An 18,370-nucleotide genomic window follows, 5' to 3' on the forward strand; every position below is an offset into this window, starting at 1 on the left:
GTTGGGAAATAAACATGGAGGAGATGGTGGAGCTGAGAATGGTTTCCAGGTCTCTCCAGGAGGGAAATAGGGATTGATACTCATTGAAGCAGGTAAGCAGGAGGTCGAGCAAATAATGGGAGAAGTCATGAATCCCATTTGAAATTTGTTAAGTTTAGGGTGTCACTGGGACGTGTCAGGAGAGCTGATGGGTGGTATTGGAGACGCAAGTCTGAAGCTGAAGTGTGATTAGGAGGGGTTGGTGGATCACCCTTTGTGACGGCGTTGGGATTGGGAACGTGGAGCACCTCAGACCTAACGATGGTTGGGATGGGACCTTCGCGAGGACACAGGGAGGAACAGCCTTCGGATGATGGTAGGCCGTCCTTTCTCCCCCACATCTAGGGCCAGGAGGGCTGTGCGTCTTTCCTGCTTTCAGATCATTGCTCTTCCTCGCTCAGGCAAAATCTCTTTTGCCTTCTGGAGTGCATTCCTGTTCACTGTTACCACTTAGGACGCTTTCAGTTTTTTGGTGTTTATCCATCTCCTGGTTCCTCTCCCATGGGCATCCATATCTTAGGAAGCCTGTGATCCAGGTGCCTGTCTAAATTGTCTTCTTTAGCCTTAGAGGATTCAGTGTCTATAGATAGTCATCACTTTTTTCAACAAACCTTTATTGATCCCTTACTATAGGCAGGCACTGTGTTAGGCACTGGGTTCGCTAGAAAACAAGACAAAGTCACTGCTCTGGTGGCTCTTATATTTTGGGGAGACATACAGTAAATACATATCTGGTAGTGCTAAAAAGAAAAACAGAGCAAGATAAAAGGGTGCCATGATGAACAGGGGGAAGGGGTGGGACTTCCTCTGAGGAAATGATGGTACTGACACCCGCGTGAAGTAAGAGTGTAAACCACGTGGATATATGACATGAATATGATAGAATACAGTGTAAGCCATGTATTATCTATTGCATTATAGATAATAGATTATGTATTATCTATTATCAATTTATCCCCAAACATAGCAGTTTAAAACAGTAAATGCATGTTATCTCACATGCATTTCTCAGGATTAGGAATCTGAGAGAGGCTTAGCTGGATGTTTCTGCTCCGGGTTTCTCATGAGGTTGCAATCAAGCTGTCTGCTGAGATCACACTCGTGGCTCAATTAAGCATGAATTTGCTTTCCAGTCCACTCCTGTGGTTCTGGGCTGGCCTCAGTTCACTGAGGGCTGTTAGACCGAGGGCTTCAGTGCCGCCAGCCGCGGCGGGTCCTCAAAGTGCAGCAACAATCGACGAGAGGGGGTAGGGAACTGAACGCACCAAGGTATGGGATCAGAAGGGCACAAGCAACTGATGTTTGTAAGGCAAGTTTAATAACAAAGCGTAGCCATATATACACCCCTAAAGCAGGGAATTTGCTTAGTCACCATCTTATCGGCATGAGCTGGTTAATTGGCTTCTCGGCTTAGTCACGCCTTATCGGCATCAGCTGGTTGATTGGCTTCCCGGCTTCTCCCTCAAAGGCACCAATTTCCCCTCCAGGGTTGCTTTTCCTAGCTTTAGGGAACAACCAGGGACTCCCAGTAACTGAGCAGGTCCCTGGAGCGATTTGGCCAAAGGCCATCTCCTTTTTTACGTTCATACCATAAAGTCCAGGATGCATACCAAGGAGAGTACAATCGGGCCCTGAGGCTTATGAGGGTCTTAATGGCGCCTTCCTCAGAGGGCAATGCTCGCCACACTTCAATACCTTGCATCACAGCAGCTTGCACCCCCCGGGTATGTGATGGGAGAGCGCACTGCAGGCTTCCACAGACTAATCTCAGAAGTGACGTACCATCACTATTTTCTGTTATCCATACCTTAAGCTGCCTCTCTTTCCTGACTTGTCTCCCTCATTGCCTACATGTCGCTTCCCAGTTCAGCTTTTTGCCTTCCTCTCATTGCCCTTTTCCTCCAAGCTTTCTAGAAGGACAGTTTATAGTGGGTTGGCCGTGCATTTGGGTTTTTCCATAAGACGTTATGGAACATCTTATGTAACGTCTTACGGAAAATCCCAAACGAACTTTTTGGCCAACCCAATATTTGCCGTCTTAACTTTATTACAACTTGTCCTTTTCTGCTTCTGCAGATCACTTCCTACTCTTTACCACTCTACTGTCTTCTCTGCCAAAGGTGACCAGATGGTGGTAGAGACAATCAGATTTCTGCTGATTTCCCTTGTGGTACTTGATTCTCTTTCTCTCAGGACCGTCTCCCCTCTTGATTGCTAATGTGTCGTATTTTTCCTTCTGCCTCTGACACTACCAGCCTCCCCTGGATCCAGTTCTTCTGCCAGCTTTGTAAATATAGGTATTTCATGGAGTTTTGTTCCTCACTCTGTTTTTACTATACTTGGTCTTCAAAACTCATCTCTACCAAAAACTAAACTAGTAATCCAGGACCCTGCCCCCCATATACCCACCACCATTTACAAACAACACACACACACACACACACACACACACACACACACACACGTTGTTCCACCTGTATTCTTTAATTATTTTTAGCTAGTGGAATCCAGGCACCCCAGTAAAAACTGTGAATATTTCCCCTGCCTTTACCCATTCTGTAACTCAGCAGGGTACGCTGACTGTCTCCCAGCTGTCTCTCCTCTGCCTCTCTCTCTGTAGCCCATGAATTGCCCTAGATCAGGCCCTTACTGCTTTTCACCTGGTCTCCAGATAACTGACCCCAATCTCTGTTCTGGTCAGTTGTCACCTACCCTTGATGCTGACACCAGTTATTTGTCTAAATCATGCTTCGCAGTATTTCAGCGCCGAGGTTACCTAGCCATCGTCGACTCCTGACCCACTGGCAGAGCTCAGATTCCTTGCTTGGCACACGCTGCACTTGGCCACCTGGTCTCTGTTGGTCGGATTGGCACAACTTGTGTTCTATTCACCCTTATATTTGATGCTCCTGAAGTATAAAAATTCTTACGTTTCCTTCAAAAGGTCATGCAATTTTATGCTTCTTGCTTTTTACCTCTTTTATTTTCCTGAAACATCTTTTCTTCTCCCTTTCCCCCTTACTCAACCCACAAGTCATTCACATCATCATGGGTCCTCTGTCCTGTTCCCCTCTCCTCCCCAACCCTGCCCCCCAGATAACAGAGTTAGTAACCTCCTTTTCTTTCCCCCCACCTTTGCATAGGTCTCTGTGATTGCTCCCGTCCCCTGTGTATCCTGTCTCTCTCAGGTGGTGTGAGCTGTTTGAGGGCAGGGTCTTTGGCTCATTTGTCTTTATGTCCCCAACACTTAGCAGAATGCCTGACATATTGTTGCCACTTAGTTATAAATAACATGCAATCGGACTGAGTTAGTATGGCTTTAGGTATGGTTTTGCAGAGGAAATTAAGACTGCAAAAACCTAAGTTCATCAGCGCCCTTGCTTCAAAAACACTGTTCGGTTACTTGGTAGAATTTAGCACTGACAGACAGAAGAGGTTGAAAAAAAATGAAATGCCCCCTTACTTAGAGTATTAGCTATCAAGCAATTAAAAGGTTTTCTGAAGCCAATTGTAAGGCATTTAAAAACATCTTGCCGTTCCGGCTTTATACAATGACCAAATTTTTAAAAGTTGTTTCAATTTCAAATATTTTCTCTTAGATACAGTGTCCCATGCAGCATTTCAGTATTTCTGTATCACGGTGCAGTCTGGAGACAGAAACCACACGGTAATTGATCAGGGAAAATTTGTTATAAACAGTGAGGGGTTGGCTACAATGGGCAAGAGAAACTAAAGAATACAGGAGTAGCAGATACAGGGAGCAGAGCACCCACGGAAGGAGCAAATCTGGAAAAGGCTGGGGTCCAGACCTCATTGGAGAAGATATGGCGTATGCTACCAGATGGCAGACAAGTTAACTGCAGTGTCGTACTGGCAGGGCTCACGGGAGCCTGCCTCTGCAGTGCCGCACTGCAGAACTGCCCGGGAATCTGCCAGTGTGGGTGCGCCCTGCGAAGCCATCCTTGGGGTCTGCAGAGAAGCTGCCCCGGGGATTGGTGCCACATGCCTCCAGGTATAAGAAGAGAACCGGGAACCAGGGCCCTTCCTCCTCCAGTGTCCCTCCAGCACCCTCTAAAACTGTACCAGTGGCAAGGCCACAGGAAGACAGCCCTGGAAAGCAGTGGATTGACAACTGGCGCAGTCCACCCCCTCTGACGACTGAGCCTCCGTACGTTCCCAATTAACAAGATACAGCTGTAACGGAATTTAGAAAAATTATGTCCGTATAACATTTATCTTGACGTCTAGTGCCCAACGAGAGTAGTGCAATTAGATGAGGATGAGAAAGAAGATGGAGAGACCCCTGTGTGTTTAGAGGTAGTTAAATGGCATTTTTAGATAAAATATTAAATGTCTAAATTTTATTTTCCTTCATCTAAATAAATTAAAGGCACTATTCTTATACTTGGGGCTTAAGAATGAGTTTTGGCTTAGAAACCTAAAAAATAAGAGTCTTTTTGACTGTAATTGAGCCACAGCTAGTAAAAAGAGAGGAAGCACTGTGTGTATGTGTCATGCATGTTTGCCTAGTGTAAAATTCACCACTCCTAATTCAGTACGTTAGTTAACCAAAATATTCAAGAGTCAGGAATCCCCTCTGGCCATTGAGCAAAGATAGGAAACAATATTTTATATGAGTGGTCTGAAAAGAGGAGAAATTAAGTGGGGAAAAGGTTTGGGACCTGGTAGCTGAGATGCCAGTCACTGGGACAAATGAGGCTGCTTTGCACAGACCACACATGCTGTTTGCCCACATGCAGACAGACATGGTAGTAGCATTAGAGCAAATAGTGGGGTCATAATTTGGGAGTACCTCAGTATCATGAGTCAGTTCTTGGGAAAAGACTGACATGAATTTTTGTTCCATAAGCCTTAACAACAGATATAACTCATGGGGGCTGCATTAAATAGTCCTACAGGTTCTTTGGAAGGAGTTTTTGTTATTATAGGAAGAAAACAGGAATAAAATCAGTCTCATATGACCCATAGAGGCTTCTTAGGAATATTGATGACAGAATAGATGTTTCACGAATCTTGGCTGATACTTGTTGATATTTGGGTCTGTGACTTGGAAGAAAGGAGAGATGTGAGGCCAAGTCTGATGTCCCTTGCACAGTATGAGCTTATTATTACCCATCTCTTCCTACCCATTTCAAAACTGTCTCTCTCCCTGGTTGTCATTGTTTGTGTTTTCTTTCTTTCTTGATATTAGTGGACAGCTAAAAGTTTTAGAGTTTGCTTTTTCGTCATCGATTTTTCCCAGCTACGAGAAGTGTGTGAGAAGTCGGGGAGCTAGTGAAGTCAGGGGTGGGGACAGGCGTACCCCCCAGCTGTGGAGTAGTTTTGATTAACAGTTATACCCAGAGGGTATTGACTTGGATACTAGACTTACCACACTATTGGCCTTCAGATTTTCAACCAATAAGGGACCGTGTCCTTGCTGAAGAACTAACCAGAACTCCCAAGTACACCTAGGGAAGTTGGGTTCATATCTCCAGTTACCTTTTCAATAAACTCTTTAAGGGTTTCAGTTGTAGAAATCTCCATGACCTTCAGGTGGGGAGTGTGTAGGTCAAGGTTGGATCATCTTACAAGTTCCTCAAGACTCATCATTTTCTCTCCTAAACATTTCAACATTTTAAGAGAGACGATTTGGAGCTTCCATTTTGTCATTAGTTAGTGCGTATTGTAAAACATTTGAACGGTTGTGGAACGTTTGGTGTCATAACTCTTGGATTGCTAAAAGCAGTTGGTGTAGGTGTCCATGCCTAATTGTAAGTGGGTTTTTGTTTTCTTTTGTTTTTTGTTTTGTTTTCAGGTTTTTCTGAAGAGTGATCGAGTGGCCAGAATGGTTCAGAGTGGAGGATGTTCTGCTAATGACTTCAGAGAGGTGTTTAAGAAAAACATAGAAAAACGTGTGCGGAGTTTGCCAGAAATCGATGGCTTGAGCAAAGAGACAGTGCTGAGCTCCTGGATAGCCAAATATGATGCCATTTACAGGGGTGAAGAGGACTTGTGTAAACAGCCAAACAGAATGGCCCTAAGTGCTGTTTCTGAACTTATTCTGAGCAAGGAACAACTCTATGAAATGTTTCAGCAGATTTTGGGGATTAAAAAACTAGAACACCAACTTCTTTATAATGCATGTCAGGTAAGTGAGCATGATATTTCCTATTCCCCTGACTCACAGAATGAACACCAAGTCTTTACAAGCCTATGAAGATGTACTTTACTTTCTCTAATCACTTTGTGTGAAAAGGTGAGTGAAATTGAATTTTAATATGTCAAATAATGACATTTGGAAGAAGGCTTGAAAGAATTATTTGATAGGAGAAGAATATCTATGCATTTTATTCAGTAAGAAATTGTTCCATGTGCCCTATTTTAGGACATCAGATTTGTACCTGTTGGGTATATATGTATGGGGCATGCCCTGAATAGTAAAGTGAAAATCGTCTGTTACCTGAAGAAGCTTGGCAATTTATAATAAACAGGTATTCCTCACTGCAGAATAATTTTTCATAAAGGTATAATACTCATCTTCAGAGTTTTATGGAAGTGACTGAAATTTCCAAAATTTTTTCTTTAACCCAGCCAGATAGAAATGAATTGAAGAAGATTGGTAAACTACATAATTTAGAAGTGACAGAGTAAATAATATATTTTCTCTTCAGTTGTTATTTTAATCATACATAGGAAAAACTAAATAAAATATCATGTTTGTTCCATGTCTTTCATCTTTAGATCCTATGATTTGTCTAAATGTATTCCTCCCTTAGTTGTATTTTGTTTGCTTATTTTAGAGCTATAAATTATTTAACTGTGCCCTAATATACAATTTAAACTGACAGAATTCTGGCATTTTAAAATTCCTGTGTTCATTAAGTCACACTTCTATAATATACATATGTTTACATTTAGTTTAAATCTTTTTGCAAATCTGCTTCTCAATTTCTGTATTCTGTGTGTATCATTTACTTTGCATTACTCATTTGTGAATCATTTCCAATGAATAAATTAGCAGAGTTAATTAATGGAAAAGCAATGTGGAACCTTAACCCTGTGAACAAGTCATGCTTTCACTATAGTTGTTTTTATTGTATTATTAAACCAGGTGGTGGTTTTGATAATATTGGAGGATGACTGTACAGCCAAAATCTTCCATTGTAAAAGAAACACAACTGGGACTTTGTATTTTTAATGGAGCAGTACCTCACTTGTATAGTTAAATATTGATGATCATAATTTATTAGTAAAATTCAGATTCAGATGTTGAGTAAATGTTTACCGAGTATTTAAGCCAAAAACTTTGCTAGGTGTTGGGGAAACCAACCTTAACTAAATAAAATATTTGTTCTCTATGTGCTGAAGTCTTAATATAGCAGGTAGACCTCTAAAATAAGTTATTACAAATGCAGTAGAATTTATCCTGAATGTTACAGGGTCATAACATAAATTCCTATGGACCTACGAGTTTATGTTTATTTACTCAAAATGTACTAAAATTAATCTTTTGTTTACTTTTAAAGATCACTTCTACAACAAGGGTTTTGACCTCCTGGTTTCTGTCCTCTGTGATTTGGAACATACTGGGTTGGCCAAAAGGTTCATTCGATGTTTTCTGTCAGATGGCTCTAGTAGTGCTTAGTTGTCTTTAACTTCATTCAAAACAGTTTTGTTAGATTGTATTATGACAGCTGTCATAGCAGCATGCATTTTAAAAAAACTTATCAAAATTGGTGAATTTTTGTGTAGCCATTTTAATATTGAAGATGGAAGAAAAAAAGCACATTTTCAGCATATTATGCTTTATTATTTCAAGAAAGGTAAAAAAAGCAACTAAAATGCAAAAAAAAGATTTGTGGAGTATATGGAGAAGGCACTGTGACTGATCGAACGTGGCAAAAGTGGTTTGCAAAGTTTCGTGCTGGAGGTTTCACACTGGACATTGCTCCACTAGCGGGTAGACCAGTTGAAGTTGATAGCGATCAAATCAAGACATTAACTGAGAACAGTCAATGTTATACCACGTGGGAGATAGCCGACATTCTCAAGATATCCAAATCAAGTGTTGAAAATCATTTGCACCTGCCTGGTTATGTTAATTTCTTTGATGTGTGGGTTCCACATAAGGGAAAAAAACCTTCTTGACCGTATTCCCGCATGCGAGTCTCTACTTAAACGTAACAAATTTTGTTTTTAAAACAAACTGGGATGGGTGATGAAAAGTGGATACTCTACAACAATGTGGAACGGAAGAGATGGTGGGGCAAGCGAAGTGAACCGCCACCAACCACACCGAAGGCCGGTCTTCATCCAAAGAAGGTGATGCTGTGTGTATGGTGGGATTGGAAGGGAGTCCTCTATTATGACCTCCTTCCAGAAAACCAAACGATTAATTCCCAACAAGTACTGCTCTCAATTAGACCAACTGAAAGTGGCCCTCGACGAAAAGCATCCAGAATTAGTCAACAGAAAACACATAATCTTCCATCAGGATAATGTAAGACCACATGTTTCTTTCATGACCAGGCAAAAACTGTTACAGCTTGGCTGGGAAGTTCTTTTTAGATTTTTTTGATGTGGACCATTTTTAAAGTCTTTATTGAATTTGTTACAGTATTACTTCTGTTTTATGTTTTGTTTTTGGCTTCAAGACATGCGGGATCTTAGCTCCCCGACCAGGGATCGAACCCACACCCTGTGCACTGGAAGGCGGAGTCTTTAACCATTGGACCACCAGGGAAGTTGCTTGGCTGGGAAGTTCTGATTCATCCGCCATATGCACCAGACATTGCATCTTTGGATTTCCATTTATTTTGGTCTTTACAGGATTCTCTTAACGGAAAACATTTCGATTCCCTGGAAGACTGTAAAAGGCATCTGGTACAGTTCTTTGCTCAAAAAGATAAAAGGTTTTGGGAAGATAGAATTATGAAGTTGCCTGAAAAATGGCAGAAGGTAGTGGAACAAAAACAGTGAATATGTTGTTCAATAAAGTTCTTGGTGAAAATGAAAAACATATCTTTTATTTTTACTTAAAAACCAAAAGAACCTTTTGGTCAACCCAATACTTCTAGTTCAAATCTCTATCTGTAATAATGGATTTATTTTTACCTTCAGTTCTATCAATATTTGCCTCATGTATCTTGATGCTTTGTTAGGTTCATACACATTTAGTATTGTCATGTCTTTTTGTGGAATTAACCCCTTTATATAAGTCCCTCTTTGTCCCTGATAATCTTTTTTTTTTTTAAGTCTACTTTGTCTCAAACTAATGTGGCTACTTCAGCTTTCTTTTGATTAGGGTTAGCACGGTGTATCTTTCTCCATCTGTTTCTTTTTAACCTGTCTGATTCTTTGTTTAAAGTGGGTTTCTTGTAGACAGCTGCATATTACCTCTGGTTTTTGTTTTTAATCCAGTCTGACAATGTATGTCTTTTAATGGGTGTGTTTAGACCATTTGTATATAAAGTGATGTAGTTGGATCACATGCTGCAGTCTTTTTAAGTGTTGACTCTTTTTTGCATTTGTTCTTTGTCTCCCCTCCTTTTTCTGCCTTCTTTAATTTTAATTGAACATTTATATGATTCCATTTTATATTCTCTTTTGATGTACTACTTATCTTTTTAAAAAGTGTGTTTAGTAATTGCCCTAGGGCTTACAATATGTATTTTAAAATAATCTAAGCTTACCTTCAAATAACACTATAAGGCTTCAAGTGTAGTACAGCTCTCCCATAATAGAGAATTCTCAATTCCTCCCTCCCATTCCTTGTGAAATTTCTGTCATTCATTTCTCTTATAATATGCTCTATTCACCAAACATATTGTTACTACTCTTGCTTTAAACAGATAAATTTTAGATCAATTAATAAGAAAAATAAAAGATATGTGTGTGTATATGTATATATATATATATGTAATTTCACCTTCATTTATTCCTTCTCTGACACTTTTCTTTCTTCATGTAGATCCAAGTTTCTGACCTACATCATTTTCCTTATCTGAAAAACTTCTTTGAACATTTTTTGAAAGTCAGGACTACTGATAATGAACTCCCCCAGTTATTGTATATCTGATAAAGTCTCCGTTTCTTCTTTATCTTTAAAGGATAATTTCATTAGATATAGAATTAGCTTTTTTTTCTCTTTTAACATTCTAAAGATTTCACTCCATTTTCTTGCTTGTGTGGTTTCTGATGAGTAGTCCGATCAAGCTCTTATCCTCGATTCTCTTTAAGGTGTTTTGTTTGTTTTTGTGTCCTCTGGCTTCCTTTAATAATTTCTCCTTGACTTAGTTTTCTGCAGTTCAAGTATGATATGCCTGGGTATGAGTTTTTTGATATTTCTCTTGCTCAGTATTTTCTGAGCCTCCTGAATTTAGGGGTTGGTGTGTGTCATTACATTTGGAAAATTCTCAGCCTTTTTTTTTTTTTTTTTTTTTTTTTTTTTTTTTTTTTGCGGTACACGGGCCTCTCACTGTTGTGGCCTCTCGTTGCGGAGCACAGGCTCCGTACGCGCAGGCGCAGCGGCCATGGCTCACGGGACCAGCCGCTCCGCGGCACGTGGGATCCTCCCGGACCGGGGCACGAACCCGTGTCCCCTGCATCGGCAGGCGGACTGTCAACCACTGCGCCACCAGGGAAGCCCTCAGCCATTATTAATTCAAACGTTCCTTATATCCTATTCTCACCTTCTCCTGTCAGTATTAGTTATATTTGTTATTTCTAGTTATGTTACTCGTCACAGTTCTGGGATGTTCTTTTTATATTTTTGTTTGCTTTTAAGTTCTCTTTCTCTTTGCATTTCAGAGAGGGAAGTTTTGGCTGACCTTCAAGTGTCCTGATTCTTTCCTCAGAATCAGCAAGTCTACTGATAAGCCCATCGAAGGCATCGGTCTTGTCTGTTAGTGTTTTTGATTTCTAGCATTTCCTTTGATTCTTTCTTAGAGTTTCCACCTCCCTGCTTATATTATCCCTCTGTTCTTGCCTGTTTTCAACTTTTTCCATTACAGCCCTTAATATAATATTAACGGTTACTTAAATTCCTTGTTAGTTAACTACGTCTGTGTGACATCTTAATCTGGTTTGGATGCATGATTTGCCTCCACAGACTGTGTTCCTTTTTCTTTTTTTTTTTGCCTTTTTGGCATGCTTTGTAACTTTTTTTTGAGAGCCAGCCATGTTGTATCAGGTAAGAGAACCTGCGCTATATTTGCCTTTAGTGTGAGGATTTATGTTAATCTGACTGGGAGGTTGGCTGTGTTTAATGTTTGTTGGAGCCACAGGCACAAGAAGCTTCACATTCTTCTAGTGTCCTTGTCTTTTTCTCCTGTCTTGACTTTGGGCTTCCCTAAGTATTCCTCTTCAGAGAGTCTGTATCTGCGGCTCTTTAACCGTGATCAGCTGTTCTTCTGGAGCGATGCTGGTGTTGTGGTAGGGTGCTGGGGAGAAGGGAGTGTTCATTCTACCATTTGGTGAAGTCTCAGTCTTTCCGTGGGCCTGTGTCTCAGGGCTGTAACTTGCACAAGTGTTTCTAACCTTTGTCCCTGAGTTTTGTTTTCCTCCTCACCCACACCCCTTATTTCCTTCCCTGCCTAAAGCATTCCCCATTTGTTTTCTTGAAGTCTTGTCTCCTGTTCATGCTGGGTTTTTTGTTATTATTGTTTTTTTTTTCAAATAGACAAGACAGGAAGGCTGCAAAGGACTGCAGAGGGCAGCCTTCTCCTCCTCCAGCTGGAATAAGTTTTCAGCGTTTTCTTTTAACAGTCTTTTCCCCTTCGTTAGGGAAAAGAATCTGGGAGGTATAACAGTGGCTCTTCTTCCCCTCTTCCTGCCAGGTTCACAAAAGGGGTAACTTCTTGGATCCTTACCATGAGAACTTGGTGGGGTTACTGGAAGAAAGCCCAGAAAAGTGTGGAAGCCCCTTTATGATTACAACCCCAGGAGTTTCTCACTCTCTGCACTCAGCTTCCAGTAGTTTGTCCAAATTACTAGTCACATAAGTGGTTCTATATTTCTGGCACCCATTGACTTCTGCTTTAAATGTAGTATCTCTCTGTTTTTCCTTTGTCTCCAGATATTGGGTTAGTGGTTTGCCCTGGAAGCTCTGTTCTCTGATAAGTGAAGAAAAGTCATTGATTTTCAGCTTGTCCAACTGTTTATTGTAAAGACAGGAGGCATGACTTCTCCTTAGCTCTTTCCATGTCTGAGCTGAAACTAGAGTTCTCTTCAGCTCTGAGATTTGAAAGAAAAGCTTAAAGATTTTTTGATTAACTTAAAGAAATTACAAAAATACTCATAAGTAAGGGAAGAGCTTCCCTTTGGAATAAGAATCATTTTACAGAAATTAAGAAAATGGATTGTTGAGAAAAATAGCTGAGATTCTTTTTTTCCCCCTCAAGGACCTGTCTACCTTGTTTGTTCTTTTGTTGCCTTTCAACAGAGTTTAAAAAAGAAAAGGCTGGGGCTTCCCTAGTGGCACAGTGGTTGAGAGTCCGCCTGCCGATGCAGGGGACACGGGTTCATGCCCCGGTCCGGGAGGATCTCACATGCCGCAGAGCGGCTGGGCCCGTGAGCCATGGCCACTGAGCCTGCGCGTCCGGAGCCTGTGCTCTGCAACGAGAGAAGCCACAACAGTGAGAGGCCCACGTACTGCAAAAAAAAAAAAAAAAAAAAAGAAAAAAAGGCTATAGATATCACAGAAGATAGCCTGCCGTTTATAGGGAAAGAATGGTGTGAGGAGAGGAATTAGTAGAGCAGGGCTCGGGGAAGCAGTTTGGTCTAAAGCTAGCCAAGCTGCGGGCACCTGGCTCCAGGTACATGTTGGTGGAATTTACTCCACTTTCCCTGTGTCTCAGGAAAGGCTTTGAGGCTCTTGCTAACTGTAAAATTCTTGCTTCTGTATTGATTTACCCTGCCTGGTCCCTTGTTTTTGCCAACAGTGTTCTCCTAGGAAATCTCAAAGATGTTTTGTTGCTTCAGGGTCAGGAGCTCAGGATAGGAAGCTGCTCTGCTGAGATGTGCAGGTTGGCAACGGCCAGACAGCCCTTGGGGACTCGGAAAGGAAAGGACGTGAGTGAAGGAGCAGTGCCAGGGCTGCCACCTGAAGCTGACAGGAGCCTCACGTGGTTTTGTTAGCGCTTGTTCCCAGAGCTGTAGGTTTAGCATTCAGAATGGAAAAACAGGAAGCTGTCTTCTGAAGAATCATAGGTGTTTATATTACTTCCAGTCAGAGCCAAGAACTTATTAATTTCAAAATTAAGGCATTTAAGAGTTTCCTTTAGGAAACTCTTAAAAGCACTAATTTAGAAGATAGCATGTATAACAGTTAAGTTATGAAACCAGGGATAATTGAAAGAAAAATTATTTACATGTTATCAGAAAAACTTAAGAACAACCCACATATGTCATGGATTAGTTCTTGTGCTATTGAAACTGCCTGTTAGCTTTTGGATTCTTTGCTTTGAGAATATTGTGTTTGCATTGGTGCACATTCATAGAACAAAATACTAAGAAAAAAAGATGAAAAAAAGCGCAAACTGTACATTCTACAGTGAGTAACATAGCAATGCCAGAATCTGAAATTGTTAGCCATCATTTGCTTGAATCAGGATATTAAATTAACAGGGGTGACAGAAGCCCAGTCTGTCAGTAAAGAGTTTAATTTCAGAATAACTTGAAGGAAATGCAGTGAATTTCAAATAAATACAATCGTACTTTTAGAGAAATGAAGTTAGTTGATATTAAAGCTATGTGTTTTATAGTCTTAAGAATAATTTTTATTTCACATATTTTTGAATTAAAATATTGTTACTTAAGCGGTACCAGTAAGTAATGAATCAGCTTTCCTTGAACAGAAGCGAAATGTTTTTTTAAAGATTATTTTAAAATACGGCAAAGCGTGGTACACCGTGTTTAAATCAGTTCGTTAACCCATTCTCTGTAATCGTGTAGAGAATACAGATGGTAACATAGAAAGGAGATCTAGTTATTTGCTAGCTTTAATTTTTTTCAAAGGAAGCACTCTTGTAAATGCCACAGTGGCGTGGTAAGTCCCTGGCTCTACCTTCTTGAGGTTGAGGAGAACGCTGTATTGGGGAGAACTGTGTAATCTTCAGGTGTGTCATGAAGAGGGTTACCAGGATGAGAAGATGCTAAGTATTCTGTGGGGTGGGGAGGGGTGAGCACGTGCTGGGGCGGAGATGTGAAGCAGCCCCTGGCGTCTCGGGGGAGCTGCTAGCATAAGGAGGGCTGGGTTGGGGCTGTGGTTTGATGTGACATTAGCACACGTGGGTGTGGCTCTTGTAGACTGCAGATTCACACAATCCTAAATGACCAGAGTCTGAGTAGTGGAATACAGAGTACCTTATACACCCTCATTCTCCTCCTTTTACCTTTTTTTTTTTTTTTTTTTTGTGGTACGCGGGCCTCTCACTGCCGTGGCCTCTCCCGTTGCGGAGCACAGGCTCCGGACGCGCAGGCTCAGCGGCCATGGCTCACGGGGCCAGCCGCTCCGCGGCACGTGGGATCCTCCCGGACCGGGGCACGAACCCGTGTCCCCTGCATCGGCAGGCGGACTCTCAACCACTGCGCCACCAGGGAAGCCCCTCCTTTTACCTTTGAAGAGGATTAATTAACTGAATTTTACAGCCATCTAGATCCTGGTCTTTTCTGCCGAAAGCAATCTTCATTAATCTTTCATAATCTCCTTCCATTAACTGAAGAAAATTTCACCCATGTTTAACCAAGAGTCAAAGCAAAGTTACCTGGAAGCTTCCTCTCTAAATACCTCTCCCTTTGCCTTCATCAAATTCCTTATATTCTGAAGACTGTAAGAACTGTGTTAAGTAATATTACAGTACCAGTTGTGTGTTTGTGAGGAATAAGCAGGAATATTTATGAATGGTTAAAAAGTATAGTGTTCAGGTTTATGATTCCCTTCCCCTAGAAATCTCAAGCTTTGGAGATCAAGCACTTGAGGTCTAGGAATTTAAAAAAAAATCAACAGAGGCAATTGCTGTGCTTCTTGCCCCTCTCACTGTGAAAGTCCTCCCCTGGAAGTGCAGGAACCATGAGGCTTTCAGTTCTGAAGACCCCCTTTCACGGTGTGTAAAGGGAAGACAGGGAGAGACATGTGAATCGCTCAGAGGAAATTGGTATCTGCCTTGCACTGCTGTCATCTCTTTTCTCGACTAGGATCATGTGATTGATAATACATTTTAACATAATTTGTCTACTTTGGCAGAAATATAAAAGCACATTCTACAGAGCCAGTTACATTTGATAACAAAAATCACTTGCAAATCAGGAAAATAAACCCGAGGAAATGATTGTTAGCAAGGTATATCTTTCCTGTGTGTGTAATTTTATTTTATTTTATTTTTTTTTTGTTTTGTTTTTTGTTTTTGTTTTTTTGCGGGCCTCTCACTGTTGTGGCCTCTCCCATTGCGGAGCACAGGCTCCGGACGCCCAGGCTCAGCGGCCATGGCTCACGGGCCCAGCCGCTCCGCGGCATGTGGGATCTTCCCGGACCGGGGCACGAACCCGTGTCCCCTGCATCGGCAGGCGGATTCTCAACCACTGCGCCACCAGGGAAGCCCCTGTGTGTGTAATTTTAAATCTCAAAATGTCTGAGGGAAATATTCAAGTAAATGTCATTAAATGGCAATTGTTATATTTTAGGAAACACCAAGGAGCAACTGAAGACCTTAAGACTGATTGGATCGTATAATACCTGACCTTTGAAATTCTGGAGTTAATAATTAGCTATAATATTTATATAAATATTCACTTCTTTTTTTAAAATAAATGTATCATGATATATAATTGATGAATCTGATTTCAGTTAAATAAATGTGAATCTGATTAGTAATATTGAATCAGTTTCCTCTCTAAAAATTGTTTTCATTTTTTTTAAATATCTTTATTGGAGCATAATTGCTCTACAATGCTGTGTTAGTTTCTGCTGTATAACAAAGTGAATCAGCTATACGTATACATATATCCCCATATCCTCTCCCTCTTGTGTCTCCCTTCCACCCTCCCTATCCCACCTCTCTTAGGTGGTCACAAAGCACTGAGCTGATCTCCCTGTTCTTTGCGGCTGCTTCCCACTAGCTATCTATTTTACATTTGGTAGTGTATATCTGTCCATGCCACTCTCTCACTGCGTCCCAGCTTACCCTTCCTCCTCCCTGTGTCCTCAAGTCCATTCTCTACATCTGCGTCTTTATTCCTCTCCTGCCCCTAGGTTCTTCAGAACCATTTTTTTAAGATTCCATATTTATGTGTTAGCATACAGTATTTCTTTTTCTCTTTCTGACTTACTTCACTCTCTATGACAGACTCTAGGTCCATCCACCTCACTACAAATAACTCAATTTTGTTTCTTTTTATGGCTGAGGAATATTCCATTGTATATATGTGCCACATCTTCTTTATCCATTCATCTGTCGGTGGACACTTAGGTTGCTTCCACGTCCTGGCTATTGTAAATAGTGCTGCAATGAACACTGTGGTACATGACTCTTTTTGAATTATGGTTTTCTCAGGGTATATGCCCAGTAGTGGGATTGCTGGGTCGTATGGTAGTTCTATTTGTAGTTTTTTGAGGAACCTCCATACTGTTCTGCATAGTGGCTGTATCAATTTACATTCCCACCAACAGTGCAAGAGGTTTCCCTTTTCTCCACACCCTCTCCAGCATTTATTGTTTCTAGATTTTTTGATGATGGCCATTCTGACTGGTGTGAGGTGATACCTCATTGCAGTTTTGATTTGCATTTCTCTAGTGATTAGTGATGTTGAGCATCCTTTCATGTGTTTGTTGGCAATCTGTATGTCTTCTTTGGAGAAATGTCTATTTAAGTCTTCTGCCCATTATTGTATTGAGTGTTTGTTTTTCTGATATTGCGCTGCATGAGCTGCTTGTATATTTTGGAGATTAATCCTTTGTCAGTTGCTTCGTTTGTAAATATTTTCTCCCATTCTGAGGGTTGTCTTTTCGTCTTGTTTATGGTTTCCTTTGCTGTGCAAAAGCTTTTAAGTTTCATTAGGTCCCATTTGTTTATTTTTGTTTTTATTTCCATTTCTCTAGAAGATGGGAAAAAGGATCTTGCTGTGATTTATGTCACAGATTGTTCTCCCTGTGTTTTCCTCTAAGAGTTGTATAGTGTCTAGTCTTACATTTAGGTCTTTAATCCATAAAAATTGTTTTTATAATTGTGAATACAACTGTATTATATTCTTAAATCAAGTTATAACTTTTATCAGTGTTGCTTCATTTGACTATGCATTATTTTTTTTTTTTACCTTTGGCCTACATGTAGAGGAACTACATGAAAATATTTCTAAGTAAGGTTTCTTCTAAAGATGTTTTAACTTACTTCTGCTTTCTCCCAAATCTCATCAGTTAAAACTATAGGCTACAGTCAGGTATTCCATGCATTTATTTTTAGACTTTTCTTCTTTACTTAGATCTAGCCTATAGAAATTAGGGTTTTATCCCAGCGTGTCCACTTTTTTTTTTTTTTCTTAATGTTAAGAGAACACCAATCTTCAGAGATCAGGCATTTTTGTAATGGTAATGGGAGGGAAAAGTGTATTTACCAATGCCCTTCATGGCCTGTTTTCATCTATTAATGAATAAAAGATTATATGAATCTACTGTTCCAACTATAATAATATGAATATTGTTCTTAGGTTTTCATGGTTGTTAATGAAAATATTCTGTCAAAATTAAAATGAAGTATACATGATAAATATATTTTATACATTGAAAAATGCTTATTGAATACCTTCTAAAAATATCAGTTACTGGGCGAAACAATGAAAATAAAAAAATGACAAGATTTTATTCTCTCCCTCAAGGTGTTTGCATGTGGTCAGGAGACAGGGATGTAAGTAAAATGTGATGAATGGTGTAATTAATCAGTGTGTCTCTGAGGGTGTGTATAGGGCATAATGTGAGCACGTGGATGACAGTCTCTTAATTTGATACTAGATAGTTTGTGTGGATTTTTTAATGCTCTGCCCTGGTTCCACATTAGAATGACCTGAGGAGCTTTAAAAACCACTGGGTACCTGGGTCCCATCTCAGACTAAGTGAAACAGTCTGTGGATGTGGGGCCTAAGTTTCTGTTTTTTAAAAGCTTCTTACGTGATGCTGAGGCTTAAGGACCCCTGGTCTGACAGTTCATCTGAGGTCTTCATGGCATGGTCATATCTAAGTACAGAGGAGGCTGGGAAACAGTCTAGCTCTCTGCCCAGAAGAAGAAATGATTTGGAAGTCTGGGAACTCAATCCTCTGTTGGAACTTTAATGAAGGTTC

General features: G+C 40.5%; 1 protein-coding gene across 7 annotated transcripts in view; it reads left to right on the top strand.

Moving 5' to 3' along the window:
* The window catches only part of CADPS2 (calcium dependent secretion activator 2), a 544,229-nt gene that overhangs the window by 184,280 nt on the left and 341,579 nt on the right, over positions 1-18,370 (top strand). For all 7 annotated transcript variants that reach the window (XM_059073595.2, XM_067042266.1, XM_059073599.2 and 4 more), the window contains exon 3: positions 5,858-6,190. In XM_059073595.2, coding sequence (XP_058929578.1) covers positions 5,858-6,190 — 333 coding nt within the window. The remainder of the gene's footprint in view (positions 1-5,857; positions 6,191-18,370) is intronic.

The sequence above is a fragment of the Kogia breviceps genome, chromosome 9 (assembly GCF_026419965.1).
Source record: "Kogia breviceps isolate mKogBre1 chromosome 9, mKogBre1 haplotype 1, whole genome shotgun sequence".
Classification (NCBI taxonomy): Eukaryota; Metazoa; Chordata; class Mammalia; order Artiodactyla; family Physeteridae; genus Kogia; species Kogia breviceps.